The sequence below is a fragment of the Loxodonta africana genome, chromosome 6 (genome assembly GCF_030014295.1).
Source record: "Loxodonta africana isolate mLoxAfr1 chromosome 6, mLoxAfr1.hap2, whole genome shotgun sequence".
NCBI lineage: Eukaryota > Metazoa > Chordata > Mammalia > Proboscidea > Elephantidae > Loxodonta > Loxodonta africana.
Window position 1 is genome coordinate 40,495,508 of NC_087347.1, and position 20,697 is coordinate 40,516,204.

Sequence of the window (20,697 nt, forward strand, 5' to 3'; positions counted from 1 at the left end):
TACAGTCACAGGGGAGTCCCTGGATGGTTTACATGTTCCACTGCTAACTGAAAGGCTGGATATTTGGGTCTACTCAGAGGTTATCTCAAAAGAAAGCCCTGACAACTTACTTCAAAAAAATCGGTCATTGAAAACCTTATGGCACACAGTTCTACTCTAACATACATGGAGTTGCCATGAGTCAGAATCTATTCCACAGCAACTGTGTTTTTTTAATATTCACAGGATGCCCATTTCTGGAAGAGGCTTAAGCCACTTGGTTTGAGATCATCAGTTCTCACTATGCACTTCTGATAAGTGTTTTTAAATTTCATCATAAAAGAAGGAATGTACTCGGGCAAGGAGTTTCAGAAGTTCCCTGGGTGGGGTGGTACAAATGGTTAAACACTCAACTACTAGCCCAAAGGTTGACTGTCTGAACCCACCCAGAGGAGTCTCAGAAGACAGCTGGTAAGCTGCTTTCAAAAGGTCACAGCCTTGGGAAGTCTTGGAGCATTTCTACTCTGCACACATGGGGTTGCCATGAGTCGAAATCAACTTGACAACTGACAAGAGTTGCACAACATTAGTGGATCCTGTGAGGGATTTTCAAACACCAGTGTAGAAACGTTAGGTGCCGTGCGTAACATGCTGTGGCACCGAAGTGAAAGCTAGAGGGAACCAGCTCAGCTGCTGGACTCCACTCTCCCCACTCTGACCTTCTGAGTATGACTATGAGCATGAAACTCAGAGGAAAGAAAAAGCTTTTTTTTTTTTATTGAATTGTCTGTCAAAGGAGCTAGTGTCTTTAGTGGCCAAAAGGGATAGAGCTCCTTACATGGTTCCCAAACAGCACTAAAATCTGTAGTGGAAGGCAGTAGTCATCAAAGATGGTGAGTGAGGGCTGTTTCACAGCAAGGACACCACTATTACCATGTTCAGCTCTGTGCCACCAATAACGTTAGTCACCAGAGCCAACATGTATTGAGCAGTGACTCTGTGACAAGGGCTGTTCTAAGTACGTGACATGTACTTTTTTTTTTTTTTTAACTGATGTTTAGATGAAGGTTTACAGGGCAAATTTGCTCCTCATTAAACAACTGATACACATACTGTTTTGTGACATTGATTGACAATCCCACGACATGTCAACACTCTCCCCTTCTCGGCCTTGGGTTCCCCATTATCAGCTTTTCTGCCTTCTTGTCCTTCCCCCTGGGGGTTGGCGTGCCCATTTATGTGACATGTACTTTTAATTCAACTGTAAGCAGTCCACTCTGGGGCATTTTTGTAAATGTTCAAGAGTTAAGTATATTTTGTCCAGGCAGCCTTGCCTTCTTGAAAAGGACAATAGACTGAATCATGCTATCCTGAAAAAACCTACAAAGTATCTCTTTAGTGGTCACAATATTCTTTTCCATTCCCTGAATGTTGAATGGTTAGGCCAAGAAAATTCTCTAATAAAAAAATTGTCCTTACCTTAAAACAACATGATCTTAGTGTACTGGTAAGATCAGCAGGATGTGAATTGTTAAGATCTAATATGCAAACACCACCACTCCTCTGTCAGTTTGTTGTACTTTGGTGGCTTGTGTATTGCTGTGATGCTGGAAGCTATGCCGCTGGTATTTCAAATACAACAGGTTTCAGCAGAGCTTCCAGACGAAGATAGACTAGGAAGAAAGATCTGAAGATATACTTCTAAAAAAATTGATCAGCAGAAATTTTATGAATAGCAGCAGAACATTGTCTGAGATAGTGCCAGATGAGCCCCTTAGGTTGCAAGACACTCAAAATACGACTGGGGAAGAGATGCCTCCTCAAAGTAGGGTCGACCTTAATGACATGGATGGAGTCAAGCTTTCTGGACCTTCATTTGCTGATGTGGCATGACTCAAAATAAAAAGAAACAGCTGCACACATCCATTAATAATTGGAACATGAAATGTACAAAGTATGAATCTAGAAAAACTGGAAGTTGTCAAAATGAAATGGAATACATAAAGATCAATATTCTAGGCATTGTGAGCTGAAATGGACTAGTATTGGCCATTTTGAGTTAGACAATCACATGGTCTACTGTGCAGGGAATGGCAAAGAGGAATGGGATTACATTTATTGTCGAAAACATTTTAAGATCTGTACTGAAGTACAGTGTTGTCAGTGATAGGATAATATTCACATGCCTACACACTGAGTCAAACCAGATTAGATGACACCTAACAATAAAAACAATATACAATTGATCTCCCTCAAGATGATCCATCTGAAATTTACTTCTGTTCTTTTATTTCTAATAACCATTTTCCAAAGAAGAGGTGGCTTGTGTTGCACGCTCTATTAACACTTGCCCAGATGTCTGATACCCAAGAGAAGGAGGGCAAAGATTAAGACTCAACAGATGGTAATAAAAATTCCTTGTCCTCTTTAAAGCAGCTAACGTCTACCCCAACCCAATCAGTTGGTATACAAGTACAACAGGGAATAAATATGAGAGCAATTAAAATGAGCTACCGTACATTTGTGTGGTTTGATTTATGTAAACAACTTCTGTGGGAAAAGACGGCTGTGGTTTGGATAATGTTTACATCGATGAAACCCAAGTAACCTAAATATAACTTGATACATATAAAATGTTGCTGGTCATGTTCTACTGTCCCAGGCTATCTCACTAAATATAAATCCAATGATTGGAATCAGGCATGGGCTTACCCAGTGAAGGTCATAATCAGAAGGTCTTGCTCTTCCTTCATCGTCTTCATATAAAGAAAAACCTTCCCGCCGAGCCTGATAATACTCCTTCCGCAGCTTCTGGATGCGGTCAGAGCTTCCACTTGTGGGACGGCCACTGTAATACATAGACAAACACCATCACACAAGTGCATATCATCTTTGAAACTTATCTTTTGATTTTCTTATTAAAGAGGAGAACTTCTAAATTTGCAAGATTTAATAATGTAATTTAAATAAGGTAGGAAAAATATAAAATAATTAAAAAAAAAGGTCTCGATGTACATATCTTTAGCGCCAATGGTCAAAACATCTGAATTAGGATTAATAAAAGCCTTTTGAGAAAGTAAGATAGCCAGCAGTTTTTCTTACAATCCGAATTGGTTAATACTTAATGTGGGTATCTCATTTTCTCAAATAAGTTTTGCTTATTTGGAACAAAGTTCCAGCTGTTTGACCCAAAGGTTGGATGTATTATAAAGCCAACATCTGCCAGTGCTCATTTCAATGAGACTCATGGATTTTGGGACTGGAGGTTGGGGTACATGTCAATACAAGGGTACAGCAAGGGGATAGGGAAAGAAAGAAGGTATAACCCATGCCAAGAATATTAAAAGAAAAAAAAAAAAAGCTCAGTGATGGTAGGATGTACCCATCTTGGTTACTTGTCTAAGGTTCTCTTCTCTACTTGAGCCATTGCTACATTCTTAGTAATCACAGTTTTTCCAGTGATTCACCCACCCAAGCCCAAACTGGTCAGCTAGCTAGCAGCTACCTTTTAGCCTGGATTAGGTTTGTCACGATCATCTCAACAGATAATATTATGTGATACATTTCAGGGCTAGCAAGAAAGGAATGATAGATCTGAACATTTGTACAACTTCTTTGGTTCACTTAAGGCATAATTGAGTGCCCCACTGTGCCAGACCTTATGCTAAGATCCAGGAATGTACAAATAAACAACTCACAGTCCTTGTCTGCAAAACGCTCATGGTCTGGGTGTTGGGGGACAGAAAGCAACACAGAAGACAACAATACACCGTGACAGGTGTTACAACAGAGGTCTGTACAGAAGTCATGGGGACAAGGAGGAAGAGTGCTTCATTTTGACAGGTGAGAGCAGGGCCATGGAAGATCATGGAAAACTCCATAGAGGAGGTGACACTTTAGCTGAGTCTTGCGGGATTCGTAGGAGCTCAATAGCTTAACAAGTGAGATGAGGGAATTCTAGGTAAAGGAAAGGGAAGTGTAAAGCACCAAAATAAGAAAACATCTTGCTTTGGGTGAATACAGCAAGTCGTTTTGGGTAAGCAATGGTCCTCAACTTCTTTTGTCCTGCCTCCCACATTTATAGGTGATATATGCTCCCTTTTCTCTCTCATTTTGAAAATTAATTAGAACAAAACTTAAGTGCCAGTGACTTTAGGGACTTTTTGAATTTACTCTATTAAATGACAAAAGTATGTTGTTGTTATTGTGTGCCATCAAGTTGATTCTGACTCATAGTGACCCCATGTGACGGAGTAGAACTGCCCCATAGGATTTCCAAGGCTGAAATCTTTACTGAGGAAGATGACCAGGTCTCTTTTCCTGCAGAGTAGCTGGTGGGTTTGAACACCGACCTTTAGGTTAGCAGCTGAATGCTTAACCATTGTCCTAACAGGGCTCCTTGACAAAAGAATATCACTTGCAAATTTTGGTACTTTAACTCAATTAGTAACAACTTATAAATCATAAGGTCCCTGGGTAGTGTAAACGGTTTGCTCTTGTTTATTAACTGAAAGACTGGAGGTTTTAATCCACCCAGTAGTGCCACAGAAGAAAGGCCTGGCCATCTACTTCTGTAATATAACAGCCATTGACAACCCTGTGGGTTGTAGTTCTACTCTGAAACACACGGGGTCACCATGAGTCAGAATCAACTCCACTGCAACGGGTTTGGTTTTTTAATGAACCAAATGACACTCATTTTCATGAGCATATGTTTGATAATCACTGGTCTAGTGTACAGGGTACAGAGAAGGAGACAGGGGAAGAGGAAAAGGTGAGACTGGAAAGGTAGGTGGCGGTCACATTGTGAAAAGCCCTGTATCCCAAAAAGGTCCCCAAACAATAGTTGAGTTTTAAGTTTAAATTCATAAAATGAGATATCTGAAAGCAATAGAAAAAAGTAATCTACTATTTTGTTAAAACATTTGAAAATTATGCTTGTAAACTTCTAATGCCACGGTTAGTGTTCTGCTGCTAACCAAAAGGACTGCAGTTCAAATCCACCAGCTGCTCTTCAGAAACCCTATGGGGCAGTTCTACTCTATCCTGTAGGATCTCTATGAGTCAGGAATTGACTTGATGGCAATGGGTTTGTTTTTTTTGGTTTGGCTTAAACTATGAAAAAAAGAGTGGTGAGTAAACATCTTTTGGGGGACAACGCTTTCTTCCCATCCTAGACGGTGAGTTAAGTGAAAGCAGGGTCACGTGTTCTCTGTCTTACAGCCTCTCCACTACAGCTAGCGCAGGGCTCTGAGCTCCCCAGGTGCTTCACACACACTCAGCAGCTGACACCTTTGATTAAGAAAAAAACAGCTTTACTGATCACGTATCTTCTTCTTCAATACATATTTAAAAACTCACAAAATAGTTCCAACTCTGCTTCTTTACTATGCTTTTTTCTTTAAGTTAAAATCTCCTTTCAGCACTTGAAAAAGATGACCATAAGGAAAAATAAAAAGCCCGATGTGCTTTTCTGAGCCACGGGAAGGCAGGAAAAGCAGCTCTATTTTTTTTTATTCTGTATAGCTTCCCTCGCTCTGGAGTAATTCGAGAAGACTATGATGTCTGTATCCAATGCGCAGGCTTTTGCCGTTACGTGAATTCATGAGCCACGTTCAAACTCACCAGATGAGTTCAATCAACATGGTGCAAACATCGCATACATAATCTATTAGTTTACCCCAAAGAAACCGAAGCACTGAATTCAAGCAGAATGAAGTCATCAGTAATAAAAAATAAAAAAAGAAAAAAAAAGAAAGAAAGGAAGAGACTGATAAGGTGTTTTTTTAAAAAAAATCACAATTTGCCTACATCTGTGGTGGAAAAAAAATCACACTCAGACTGTTAACTATTCTCCCATATGCCTATAAATAAACAAATTAAAAAATGTGGGTTTGATCAGATTGCTGTTCTCAAGTAGAGGGAATAGGGCAAGAATACAAAATGAGCTGTTCAGGATTCAGAAAATCCCCTATGGCTGACAGGAACATGACTGTTTACCCAGAAAAGAAATCTGGCCTCAGAAAAAAAACAGGAAGAAAGTCCAGAAAGCCATGGGCTATCTAAGCGCAAAACATGGGGTATCTTCTCCCTTGTGGGAATACTTTAAAGAACGTATGGGACAGCGTGCAAACCTTTCATGATACACCGGGATTACATCGCACGTGATCTCTGCTTTTTTTCCTCTTCAACCCTCATTCTACCTTCAGCTGCTGTACCATGTTTTTCCAAAGTAGGTGTTTTATACAATAAAATCAGGAACGACAAATTCTGATTTCCCCTTTTAGCACAAGTTTACTGTCTGTCATGCATTGAATTATGTCCTCCCCAAAATGTGTGTATCAACTTGGTTAGGCCATGATTCCCAGTATTGTGTGGTTGGCCTCCATTTCCTGATTGCAGTTTTATGCTGAGAGGATTAGGGTGGGACTGTAACACCACCCTTACACAGGTCACCTCCCTGATCCAAGGTAAAAGGGAGTTTCCCTAGGGTGTAGCCTGCACCACCTTTTATCTCTCAAGAGATAAAAGGAAAGCAAGCAGAGAGCTGGGGACCTCACACTACCAAGAAAGCAGCACCAGGAGCAGTGTGTGTCCTTTGGACACAGGGTCCCTGTGCCTTAGAAGCTCTTGACCAGGGGAAGATTGAGGACAAGGACAAGGACCTTCCTCCAGAGCCGACAGAGACAGAAAGCCTTCCCCTGGAGCCGACGCCCTGAATTTGGACTTGTAATCTACTAAACTGTGAGAAAATAAATTTCTCTTTGTTAAAGCCATCCACTTGTGGTATTTCTGTTATGGCAGCACTAGATGACTAAGACACTGTCAAATCAAATAAAAATCATATACATAGCTATAGTAAGTAAAGCAATAAGCGATCCCATTTTGGGCTGAAAATGTATAAACTTAGCAACCTGAAGAGGGACATACAAACACCTTTGTATAATAGCAACAATAATCAAAATAATTATAGTTTACAGAAAATTTATATGGCAAGTATATGAATACAGACTTCTACTTACCCCACGGTCTGCCCATAGCAGACATCTCTAATCAATTACAGCATGCTTTCCTGATGATACTAGACATGACCACAGAATACTTCTCAACCCAGAACTTCAGAAAGCCGCTACCAATCTATAGGCACTGGCACTTGAGTTTCTTTACAATTCCTGTGTACCAAGTGCTGCATATATTATCTCACAATCTCACATTCTCAATAGCATACTAAAAGATAGCTTTAATTAAAAGTGAGCCCATAAAGATGAGGAATCTGAGGTTCATAGCATAGATGATAAACAAAGTCTGTCTGATTTCAAAGACTACTCGTTCCACCTTATTTACTGCCTTCCGAACAGTGTCTCCTCCTTTATATTACTTATATCTTAGAGACTGGGTCTTGTAGCAACACACCGAGCCAGAATGGAAGCCAAGCTAGCCTGTAGGGCTTACTTTCTGAGGATTTCCATTTTCTCTTCTCTATTTATCTATGATTTGTCCTATTTTTCCAGCTTTATGGAACTTGGCAGTACATATTCTAGAAAATCTTCTGCCTAGTAGTTTTTAGAGGTGACATGAGATTATGATGGAACCATATAAAATCATTCAAAATATCAATAACCCCATTTCCAAATTGCTAGCTAGATACCAGCCTTTTTGTATTTTCAGTTCACTGGGTGAAGTAAAGCTTGGCCATACTTACAGAAAAGGTTTTTCTTACAGCTGTATCCATACATAGATGATCAATGCCACTCCTACACTTTCAGTGTGCTGAAATTTTACCTTAAATTAATTCAAGAAGTATAACAGTTTTATATTGTAGTGATTTCTTATAAATTGTACTGCCTATGGCTTTAAAGGCAGATGTACAGTTAAACAGGCCTTGCTTATAACACTGGACAGAACTTAAAAGTTGTAATGGTTTTCAGAAACCATGTCATTTTCTTCATAACTACTTACACTAATATATTCCCATAGTTAACAAACATCACACTAAGACATTATCTGCTCCTTTGGAATCTGACCTTGTTCCTCCTAGTTCATAATTATCTCAATTGTAGTATTTTTTAGAAATGACTGTTCATTTGTACGTGCTATAGACTCACCTCATTACTGCTACAGGCTGGAGACAAGAAACAACAGATCCTATGGTGTCCTAAATACAATATTTATACTTCACATACTTCATCCTATTTAATCCTTAATCAAGTCTGGGAGGCTGGTATGGTTATTGACACTTTACAGATGAGAAAACCAAGGCTCTGAGAAGTTAAGTAACCGGTTAGTGAATGTTGGATTAGGATCTGTGTGCCTCCAAAGCCAGTGTGATTTCTACCACATCACGTTGCCTTGCAAGAAGGCCACTGACATGCCGCAGGCATTGTGCAGCAGCAGTTCACAGGCATTTCAAGGCAGAGGGAGTGTAGCAGGGCACATTTACAGCCTTACCTTCTGATATTCTTTTATTTGCACAGATCGGTGCAATAAAAATAGAAATAGAAGTAGCTAAAGTAGTACAAATACATGCAATGAAGTCTGTATTCATTAAAGAATGATGAGGGAACAATTGCAGACTGAGATTTCTGGGCAATTATTACCACATCTCTAACAGGCTTATGTGGGAAACTGGCATAAAACTGAACGGGGTGCAGAAGAGAATCAACATATGACCAAGATCCCACATGAAAGAGAAACTCTGGATCAGGTCCAGGACTGAGAGGCAGGCAGGGCTGCTCCTGGTAGATCTCACCACTAAGTGAGCGAGAGTGTTGGTCAGTACCATCAAACCCGGGTTACTATTGAATTTACCTGCAATTACTGTGTGTTTGTGTGTGTGTGTGAATGTATATGTGTGTGTAGGTGGGACATGTGTATAAATACATATACCCTAACTATGACTAAGGAGTCCCTGAGTGGTGCAAATGGTTAACATGCTCGGCTGCTAACTGAAAGGTTAGAAGTTCAAGTCCATTCAGGTGCCTTGGCAGAAAGGCCTGGCAATCTACTCTAAAAATCAGCCATTGAAAACCCTATAGAGCATAGTTCTACTCTGACACACATTGGGTCTCCATGAGTTGGGGCAGACATGAAGGCACTTGGTTGACTGACTAAATTATTCCAACTCTGTTAGTCATCTAGTGCTGCCATAACAGAAATGCCACAAGTGGATAGCTTTAACAAAAAGAAATTTATTTTCTCACAGTTTAGTAGGTCACAAGTCCAAATTCATGGCATCAGCTCCAGGGGAAGGCTTTCTCTCTCTGTCGGCTCTGGAAGAAGGGCTTTGTCCTCAATCTGCCCCTCGTCAAGGAGCTTCTCAGGCACAAGGACCCTGGGTCCAAAGGACATGCTTTGCTTCTGGTGCTGCTTTCTTGGTGGTATGAGGTCCCCAACTCTCTTCTTGCTTCCGTTTTATCTCTTGAGAGATAAAAGGTGGTACAGGCTTCACCCCAGGGAAACTCCCTTTACCTTGGATCAGTGAGGTGACCTGAGTAACGGCGGTGTTACAATCCCACCCTAATACTCTGAACATAAAATTACAAGCACAAAATGGAGGCCAACCACACAATACTGGGAATCATGGCCTAACCAAGTTGATACACACATTTTTGGGGGGACATAATTCAATCCATGACACCAAGTTAACTCCAAAGAGCTGTTTCTGGTCTTGGGCTGTCTTCATAGAGCCTCAAGACATGTACCTCTTCATTCTTAAGGGTAGGTATTTGCCTTTGATGAGCACAGTCCTCATTTATAGGTGCCAGCCCAATGTCCAGATGCCAGAGGAAACCCTGATGGCATAGTGGTTAAGTGCTATGGCTGTTAACCAAAAGGTCAGCAGCGAGAATTCACCAGGTGCTCCTTGGAAACCCTATGGGAAGCTATGCTCTGTCATATAGGGTCGCTATGAGTTGGAATCGACTCAGTGGTAATGGATTTTTTTTTTTTTTGGTAAGGAACAGAATGGAACTTTAACAGGAATAATCCTCTCTGGATGTGATAATCCTTACAAACTCACCAAATGAAACTATTTAAATAGATGTATGCGTGTCAACAATAATCAGGAGAACTGGGAGTAGTTTTGAGTTTAATGTTCAACAGATTCTCCACTTTTTAAAATGAAATTACCGTAAAGTGTTATTTTGGTGCTTACTATAAAATTTTTAATTTCATAAATATGATGGTAATGATTTTATACTTGCAAAAAGGTGACATTTTAAAGGTTTTCTCAAAAAGGTTTACCCTTTTAAAAGATGAAATGAAGAAAAATACCTTTGCACCCTTTAAAAATGCCGAGATACTATTCTTTTTTTTTTTCCACCCAGGGGGACAATTTATTTTATTTTGCATTTAAGAAACTAAAAATGACCAGTTTCAAACTTTAAATTTGGCAGGACCACAATTCTACCTTAGAAAACAGGTCAGATTTTTTTCCAGTGTGGGAATAAAGCTCTCCAAACGCCTGAGACTCTGTGGCATTTACATCCTGATGACATAAATACAATAAAACCTAACTGGATATATGTACCTTGTTTTGCTTATTTCACTTTAAATCCAAACTAGACTCTCAAAAACGGTAGTCAGCTGAGGATAGATGGTTATGATATAAATATTACTTATTTTCTGTTGGTGATAAAGATTTCTATTAAATTAAAACTTTGAAAGATTCTTATAAATGTCCTCAGGCTCATAAATTCAAAAGCATTTAAGATTTACAGAAACTAAAGCCCCCACAGCATTTATACCAATATGCTAGACGTTTAACGTTCCATAATGGAAGTAATACTTTCATATACTATGCCCACGTACACTAAAACCAAACCACACCTGTTGTCGTCCAGTCGATTCCGACTCATAGTGACCCTTCAGGACAGAGTAGAACTGCCCCATAGTGTTTCCAAGGAGCACCTGGTGGCTTCGAACTGCCGACCTTTTGGTTAGCAGCCGTAGTGCTTAACCACTACGCCAGCAGGGTTTCCATATACACTAAAGGAGGTTTAATAAGAAATAATTGCTTTTAAGCGGGCTTAATTCTACAGAAGGGAAGCCTGAGTGGTGCAAGTAGTTTGCAACCTGCTGCTAACCTAAAGATTGGCAGTTCAAAACCACCCAGTGGCTCTGTGGAAGAACGGCCGGGTGAACTGTTTCAGTAAAGATTAGAGCCAAGAAAACCCTATGAAGCAGTTCTACTCTATAGCATTTGGAGTCTCCATGAGCTGGGGGATGACTCCATGGCAGCTAATAACAACAATTTTGTAGGAGAATTCTTCAAATGATATTTTACTCTAAAACAGCTCTGAAAATTATCCAGAATGTGAATATTCAGTGCAAATAATGATTATGTAAATTATCTTTCTCTGCTCCAAATTTCTTGCAAAGAATATTCATTTTTTTCCAAAATGACAAATGAGGTTTTTTTTTTTTTTTTTTTTACTGTTAGATCCCTGAAATTTTAAGACCCACAGCTGACCCATGGACAATATTTTGGGATTCTCCTTTCTAATTTCTTCCCAAATTCACCATCACTATTTATTTATTTATTTTTTATTTATGACAGTGGTGCCATTTTTAGTTATCTTTGTAAAAAATTTCCCCAAATAACAAAAATATGCCTTAGTTCATACAGATATTTAAGTTCCACCAGATTTGAGTTATCTTGTTCATTAAAACAATTTAAATTAAGAGCCTTTTGCTTACTGTGACTGCCTATAAATTCCATAGGAAGATTAATAAGTTTAGAGAATGTGTGAATAATATTATTAACAGACAAAACAAATTTTTTCCCAACTAATATCTCCCTTTATTTGCATATTTACTTTTGTTAATTATCTCTGACATTATACAGGTGAGAAAACAATGCTTAGGTATTTTAAGGGAGTATTAAACATATATAGCAAGATAATGGTACCAAAAAAAAAAAAATAGCCAAAACCCATTGCCATTCTGACTCACAGCAACCGTATGGGACACTGAAGAATTGCCCCATAGGGTTTCCAAGGAGGTGCTGGTGGATTCGAACTGCCAACCTTTTGGTTAGCAGCCAAGATCTTAAACAAGTTGGAGGGCACCAAGATTTGAACTGGGGACCTCTTGGTCTGCAGTCTATTTTCTATGCTAATTCATAACTTTGAAAAGCATGCATTTGTATAAATTTCTAAGGGTTCAACAAAATTACTCCTTTTGTTAAGATCCTGTGGGGAAGCTGAAAAACTGGTCCACAGAGGTTGATGCACAAGTTACGGTCATAAGGAAGAAGAAAAACCACAGAGCTCAGTGATGTATTAATTCAGACTATAATCCTCACCCATGGTCTTTCCCCCAGCCAATCTGATACTGCTTGCGGCATTTTGACCAAGACGCAACAACCTGACAATGTGACTCGGCTTACCTGGGCTCCTGACATTGCCATGGCAACCTGTATCTGACCTTTTGTCTTTCTCACCAAGTTTCCTGCTTTCAGCAACTGCTTCCTTTGAGATCCTTGTCTTGGCATTTCCATCCCTAGCTTGGTGAACTGACCCTTTGACTCCCATAGCTTGAAGATTTGTCTTCGAAATCTTGACCCTGGACTGGACCTTGACCTCAATGAATGAAGCCATAGTGGTAGAGCATAAAGAAATAAAGGCCCCCTCCCTTGGCGCTTTTGATCACATAATGGTGAGCATTTTCACTCACAACACGAACCAGCACTACCATTTGCTGTTGAAAGTAATCTCATTGATTCATGAAGGGCAACTTTTTCCCATGTGATTGATTGTTGTGTCTAAGAATCGCCACCAGATCAATGTCATCTCCTCTTCTGATGAAAGGCATTGCTCTACCTTTGCTCTTTATCATCCGAGACAATGCAAGGCTGCTCTAAAATCAGAACATTCTGCTTCCCTGCTACCATTTCTAGCAGAGATGGAAATTCTTTATGTGTGACACTGACAGTGTTACTCACAACTCACCAACACACAAGTTATTATTCATAGCTTCAACTCCCCACTATAAGCCTGTAACACATACTGCATTGTTCCGATACCGTACAATGATCTCCTGGCAGTATTCAACTTTCAGAAGATGGTTTTGCCATTAGTCATAAAATATCCATTTGAGTTACTCCTATTTAGAATAGTATTCTATTTCCTCTAACATAGTGTAATAATTTTGAGCCTTAAGTGATTTATACAAATATAGTAAACATACAAAGATATGTATGAGCATATGATACATTTTGTCTCAGGCCATTCTGTCAATTTTTATTAACAATGCCAAGCATGTGGGGGTCATAGAAAGAATTTATCAAGTGTTTCATACGGTAGTTTTTGTTTTTAAAAGAGAAAGATTTTAAAATATAGTGAAAAGTTTACATTGGATGATGGCAAAATAAGCCCTTCATTTCTACTCCATATCTTTGTGAAACAAACATACACAGATGCAAAGAAAAATAGATTTGGACCAATTTGGAGCTACGTATCCATTGTATCTTTTGTTAAAGATGATAAATACATCATGCCTTGTACTACAATTCAAGTAGTTATAGCTGCCCTTACAAGGCTAAAGTAGAATGATGTTGCATCACAACCGCATCTAATGAATGCAAATCCAAATATTTGAATTTAGTAAAATAAAAAAAAAAAAATGCACTCATTTAAGTAATAATTTAAACAGTGGTAGCCTTTCCATTGGCCCTTCCATTTCATGAACATGTGCCCTCGGACATGAGCTAAGCTGACTTCTCTCAGTTGGTGTCAGCTTGTAAGTGCCTCTAATAATGTAAACATTCTATTCTGCTGAACATTGATTCCAGTGTTTAAAGATAGGCATTATTTGTACAACGTGGCCCCTTACACACAAGCCAACCACTTCGGCTTGTGCTCAACTAAAGGAATAGCCATTTAATTAAGTGCTAAAAGAAACAGTGTTCGGTGGGCTTAGCGAGAGATTATATGGTAAGGCCCAATATGGTATTCTCTTAAATTGTTTTTCAAGGTTAATTTTGAAATATATACAACTTTTTTCTCATGCAATGACTTTTGAAACTAACCTTATTTAACATGTGGCTGTATTTGGAATGTTACAAGTTTTCTGGAAGAATTTTATGGTCCAAAATAAAATTTGTAAAATGTTGACAAAAATGTAAATGCTGGAAATCTACAAAACTTGTATCAATTCTCCATCAAGCTCCTGATCTGAACAAAAGATAGTTTAAAGAGAAATACTTGAGGAAATAGATATTTCACATGCATATGCATACACACACACACACACACACACACACGCATGCAAATAGATCTTCTCAAAGAAATTCTCACTACTACTGGGGGACCTGCAAGATAAAATCATTATCTTCCAAGCTTAAATCAAATACAGCTTGGGCGTTAAGAAAAAATATCTGACATTTAGATGTGGATTAAATTTTCAGGGTCAGCTCTGGGGAAAATAAGCCTTTGTGAGCTGCAGGCCATGAAACCTTGGAAATATCCTAGTTTTCTCTGTGAAATTCCCTTATCTTCAGAGGAAACAACATAGAAGCCCTCACTTTTCCCAAAGCATCATGGAATGCCATTAAAGGCCACTGATTCCCAACAGCTTTCCTTTTGGACAATAAGGAAATAAGCCTTAACTGACTACACAATTTTAAGAAAAAATAAGGAACTTTTAAATGACTTAGTGCATGGATGGTGATTTTTTATTTAGAGGATTGTACTGTTTTTTTTTACTGGTCAGGACAGGCTAGAGTCTGCTGTGGTAACAAAATGTGAGTAGATTAAAACAGTGATTTCTTACTTACGCAAGACTTTTTCCCCCTTCTGCCAATAGAAAAGTAATAAAAAAAAAAAAAAGTTACAAAAAAAAAAAAAAAAGAACACATTTTTTAATTAAAAGGAGCTAAAGATTGTGCTTAGGAGCCCCAATCCTAGATGTTAGGAGGCAAAATTTTCTAGATATATAAAATATGTAAACTAGTTCTTACCTTTGTATCCATTAAGGGGTATACAATATATTGTCCAAACACCCAGAAAGGAAATGGTATGTGTCACATAGGTATGTGACTGTGACTGTGATTGTGGGGTATATCTTAATTACCACATGTGTGGTGCTAGATCATACTATTTCATAAACATAGAATTATATAGGTAATATTCTGATTAGCATAAAGAAAGGTATAAGAAATTATTAATAACTTATATTTCGATATTACCTAAGTTCCTTTCTTTTTTTAACATCGAGATTCTTGAATCTAGAGATGTTCTGTAGTTTTAAATATGGTTATGACAACTACCCAATCCAAACAGATTCTCAACTCAGAACATCTGCATAATAAGTTAATATCTACTTAGGTCCTGAAGGGTGTCAAGTCCAAGAGCATCACAGAGCTCTCATTTGCCTGTATGTAAAGTGAGCTCTGGTAACCCTGTCACCTCAGGCTGCCCTTCTGACATCAGGGATTTTTATGAGATAGCAGTCAGCTTATATTATCATCTCCTATGGGTTGTTGCAGATCCTTGCTATTCTGTTCAGAATGAAATAGAAAATAATAAACTAGTATCAAACGTAGATCAACTGTTTTGATAAAAGCTCTCTAATAACTCTCTTCATGGTTTCTGATGTGTGTACTTATTTAAAAATTTATTTATTTAAACTTCTATTTATTCTTAAGTATTGCTGTGTCCCTGGATCTGGGGATGTAAAGGTGATTAAGACCCAGACCTAGTCCTCAGGGATTTCAGAGTCTAGAGGTGGAGATGGAGATATAAAAAATAATTACAGTGTAACATGGCAATTATTATGAAGAAACATCATGAAGTATAATGAAGTCCTGTGGTAGCTCAGAAGAGAGGGCAATTAACTCTGCTTGGGGAGGTCAGGAAAGACCTCACAGAAAAAGAAAAAGAAAAAAAAAAGGAAAGGAAGGCTAAGGAGGAGGTGAGTGGGCAGGCCAGGTGGAAGGGACATTGAGTGTTAAGAGGCTGAAACATGAAAGGGCCTGATAGGTAGGCACGGTGGAGTGTCGGGGGGTGTGGTGAAATTGTGGGAAATAAAGATGACAGGATTTGAACAGCTCCTTAAGCCAACCTTTCTGAAAAGGACAATGTGTTATTACTGGAGGACTTGAAACAGGGCAGCACCATAATCAGAACTATGCTTATCTCAGGATAACTCTAGGGAATCTTTACTTTCTCTGACCCCACCTATCCTAAACTATAAAATGAACTGGCTGAACCAGTTGGCTTCTATGGGTTTTTTTTTTTTTTTTTGTACTTATATTCAGTGATTTCTTGGGTGTGTACACAGTTCAAGCTCAATGATGGACTAAATCAATGGCAAAAGTCACCTTGTACTTCCAGTGCCCTACTTGTTGGCTATCCTTGGATAGGATAGAGAAATAGTTAAGCACTCGACTACTAGCCAAAACTTGGCAGTTCAAACTCACCTAGAGGCCCTTGGATGACAGGCCTGGTGATCTGCTTCTGAATGGTCACAGCCTTGAAAACCTTATGGAGCAGTCCTACTCTGCACACATGGACTCGCCATGAGTAGGAATTGTCTTGACGGCAACTAACAACAACAACAACTTGCTGGCTACTGTACTTGATGGCCACTGTAGTTCAAGGCAATGGGGCACTGAGACTCATTTGGTTTGAAAACCATACATTTTCTCTAACCAGAGCTCTTGTTTAACTATTAAAATTAACTGATGATGAAGTATGACACATCATTAATATAGTGATAAATTTTCCATTAGGAAAAAGGTACTGGCTGCCAAATTTGAGGGTAAAAAGTTAAAAAAACAAATGAAATCAACCCATTATGGTTGACAAAGACTTTTATTTTCACTGGCACTTTAAGGGGAAGTAGTCACAGAATCTTAATTAATAAATAGCCGTTGTCCCATTTAGGCAAGGGTAATGGTAGCCTCTGTGTATCTGCCATGGAGCAATTTGTAGCTGTCATCTTAATCTGAAAAGTGAATGAGTCACATAATATCAAGGCAGAGGGAAAATTCGGCACAATGTTGCTGACAATTGAACTCTATAAATAACACACAGTGAAAATGAATAAAAAACATGCCTTCCTCCAGCTTTCAGTAGCCTCTCGAGAGTGTGACAGTCGTTAGTTTTTTCAATAAACATGATGTCAATTATGCCTTTTATCCATCACAGTGAGGAATAATTGCGTTTTTCTTTTTTTTTTTTTTCTTTTAGCACTTCATAGAACAATGCTTCTTCATTTTATTTATATCATACTGAGGCAAAGCAGCTGTCTGATCTGTAATCTATATGTTATAGCAACACTGCTTTTTTTTTTTTATTTCTTCCCTACTTCCAAATGCTTTATTAGCAATAGCATTTCAGTCAGCTCTCAATTATCCGAAGAAATAGGAGGTTGGAACAGCATGAGAAATAAACACTACAGATGATTTTGAAAAATCTCATTTAAACCAACAACTTTAGTTTCTTTCCCAATACATGTTTACCCAGCACTGTAAACAATACTCCAATTAGTTGACTTAAGTTTCACATTCTTTTCCTTGCTCAGTCCCTTGTTTGGTAAAGATACTAATGAGCAGATGGAAAAAAAAAAACAACCCAAAAAGGCCAAAAGGCAGGAAGGAAGAGAGAAAAGCAGAGGAGCTATAAAGACAAAAATGGGGGAAGCTGTATTGGATGGTTGAGTGTAAAAGCGTTCCTAGTGGATTTACTGAGTTACTAGAAAAATGGAAGTTTTCAGATTAAAAAGTACCGGGTATGAGTTTTCTAAGTGGACAAACTGAAGCAAAAAGTTACATGGAGCACAGTTGCAAAATTAACGAGCGCTCTCGTATTTCTTTTCTGATCTCTGCTATTTACCATGAACTTTATTCTGTCCATTCTGCTAACAACTACTTTGCATCCAATTTGCAGATATATTAAACATAGCCATTCAGATGTCAATAGTTCACCATTTGTTAAAGAAACTTGTTTTTAGGGAGTAGAGAAGAACATGTTGGATGGCATTGTATTATTTTCTGCATGCCACATTAAGGTGAGAGAAGGAGGCATTTTATTCCAGATAGTTCCTATTCGCCAACAAAATCACCTCTTAGCCAAGTGTAAACAAGCTCACTGCTCCTTAGCAAGGAACCTTTTTTTTTTTTCAAATTCATATTCTACTTAAATATAAGCCACAAAGGCTTAAACTGAATTACTATATTACTTCTTTAAATATTACTTACCTTGACATTTTTTAAAGCTGAATACTTACTGTATATCTAAAAGAGCTTCTAAACTTATAACCTTCAAAAAAGAAAAAAAAAAAAAAAAAAGGAATAATTTCCTGCTCTTCAAAGAAGCTTTTTAATACTGTGTCCAAAATATCTGGGGAATTGGAGGGAGAAAAAGGAGAGTGGAGAGCGGGGAGTGGCAGAAGAAAAAGAGCTAATGGCCAAAATGCATCCTTATAATAAAATGAGCTTCTTAATGGATGCTTACCACAGGAATAACATTAATTCAGTATTAGGACTTTCACTGGAAAAATATGAATGTAATTTATCTTTTTAACCGTCAGCTGCATTTCTAAAGCTCTGAAGTCTGTAGCTTCTAAGGCCCTTTTGTCTTTCTGCCATGGCAGGAGTATCTTGGACAGCTGTAAGAGCTTTCTAAGCTATCTTTCTCAAAATCCATTAGCTAATTCAAGGAACCTAATTACAGCTGCCATTTTGATGGAGCATACTGAATGCTCAGTACAAACTGGTAACACCATCAATGTTTATTAGAAATCACAAAGCCCAAAGTGCTCCATTCCCTATGAATATTAATGGAAATACGGCAAAGAAAATATTTATTAAAACATATGCTTAATACTATTAAGGTTTACAAAAAGATATTGAAAGGGAAAGTGGCGCATGCTCGAATTTGAAGGCATGTGCCCACGGACACACAATAAACCAAGATTTATACTTAAGCAGCATGTAATTTTTATTTGTATGCCCCTCCCATTTCTTGGTCTTGCACCCTGGAATTCAGCAGCTCACAGCTGGGAAGACAGATGTAAGTCCAGAGAAGTCTGAAGATGGGAGTGGAGGGAGCTTTTTTTTTTTCTTTTAAACAGCTTCTGAGTGCCACAAATTCTCATCAGTGGAGAAATAAGTCTTGCTTCTGTATAAAATCAGCAGCATGATGATATTATTACTTTGCACCCTCGTTTAAATGAGGGTATTGGCAAATGAAGAGAACTAGCTCATATCCTATGTACTCACCATGGCAGAGTTTCTGTGGGGTCCATGGTCTGAATCTGGTGGTGCTGGGGCCTGTTATAATCCTGTGTTACGTAGCTTGGCCTCCAACTGCCCCTGTCAGCACACGTATAGACACACACACCACCTTGGAGGCCCAGAAGACTCTATTACTCATTCTCTTGTCTCAGGAGCAATTAAAGGACCTTTGTGACTTGTGCTTAAGAGCTAGGCTGCTAGCCAAAATGTTGGCAGTTCGAATCCACCAGCTGCTCCTTGGAAGCCCTATGGGGCAGTTCTACTCTGTTCTTTAGGGTCACTACCCAATCCAACCCAGTGCCGTCTATTCCGACTCATAGCGACCCTATAGGACAGAGTACTACGAGTCGGAATTGACTCTATGGCAACAGGTTTGGCTTTTGTTTTTGTGACGTGTTACTGTCCAATAGCTCCTACTCCTCCCTCAAGCTGTTGTTTCCTGCCTTTCTTTTTTCCTTTTCTTTTTACCAATGATTTTAAAAAGAATTGTCTGTTTTTTCCTTGTCATCTTCCATCCTTTCTTTTGCTAACAACGATCTGGTCTGTATCTTCACCACAGCTAAAACTCCTCTCTGGAGGCTCAACAACACCCTCGCTAACCTCTCTACAGGACTGGACACTGGCAAGCAACCTTCCACGCAAGTCTCCCTTGTTTTTTTCCGTAACCCCAAACTGTCTTTGTTCCCTTCCTACTTCTTCAGTTTCAGTCCGTTTCCTTTAGTGTCCCTCTGACTATTCACTAAATGCAGGCCTTCTCTAATATTCTTCAACTGCTTCTGTTCTTGCCCATATTATCGCTCTACGGGACACTGTTTACTCTCGGGGCTTTGATAATCATTTTCTTTCTCTTGTTCATTCATTTATTTATCCATTCATTCAACAAATGATCACTGGAGGATCTTGCAAGTGGCAGGTCTTCAACATAGCCTGCCTACATGAAGACACACATCACTCTCTATGACCCTTCATGGGAGCTCCAAGAGCCATGCTTCAATCTTTGCTCCCCATTTGCACCTGAAATGTATCACCATCTTATACTCAATTTGTCCAGAAGCAACCTCCTCATATCTCCTCTAAAACCTACTTGAGCCTCCTGTCTTCTTGGCTATTTTATTGCTTTTCCATGCTCAGCCATTAAGGCTTGAATCTACGATTATGGTTAAGAGCAAAAAGCAGGATCTGGAGTTGACTGTTGTTGTTAGGTGTCGGTGAGTCGGTTCCGACTCATAGGGACCTTATTTATATGTAACAGAACAAAATGTTGCATGATCCTGGACTGTCCTCACAATCGTTGCTATATTTAAGCCTATCGTTGTAGCCACTCTGTCAATCCTTCTCATTGCGGATGTTCCCCTTCTCCACTGACCTTCTACTTTACTAAGCATGTCCTTCTCCAGGAATTGATCCCTCCTCTTTAATAACATGCCCAAAGTAAGTGAGACAAGGTCAGACTTCTTGGGTTCAAATCCTGGCTCTGT

At 38.9% G+C, this 20,697-nt stretch overlaps 1 protein-coding gene across 4 annotated transcripts in view; it reads right to left on the reverse strand.

Moving 5' to 3' along the window:
• PARD3B (par-3 family cell polarity regulator beta) overlaps positions 1–20,697 on the reverse strand; it is a 1,162,629-nt gene that overhangs the window by 119,968 nt on the left and 1,021,964 nt on the right. For all 4 annotated transcript variants that reach the window (XM_003406115.3, XM_003406117.3, XM_003406114.3 and 1 more), the window contains one exon: positions 2,692–2,827. In XM_003406115.3, the coding sequence (XP_003406163.2) occupies positions 2,692–2,827 (136 nt within the window). The remainder of the gene's footprint in view (positions 1–2,691; positions 2,828–20,697) is intronic.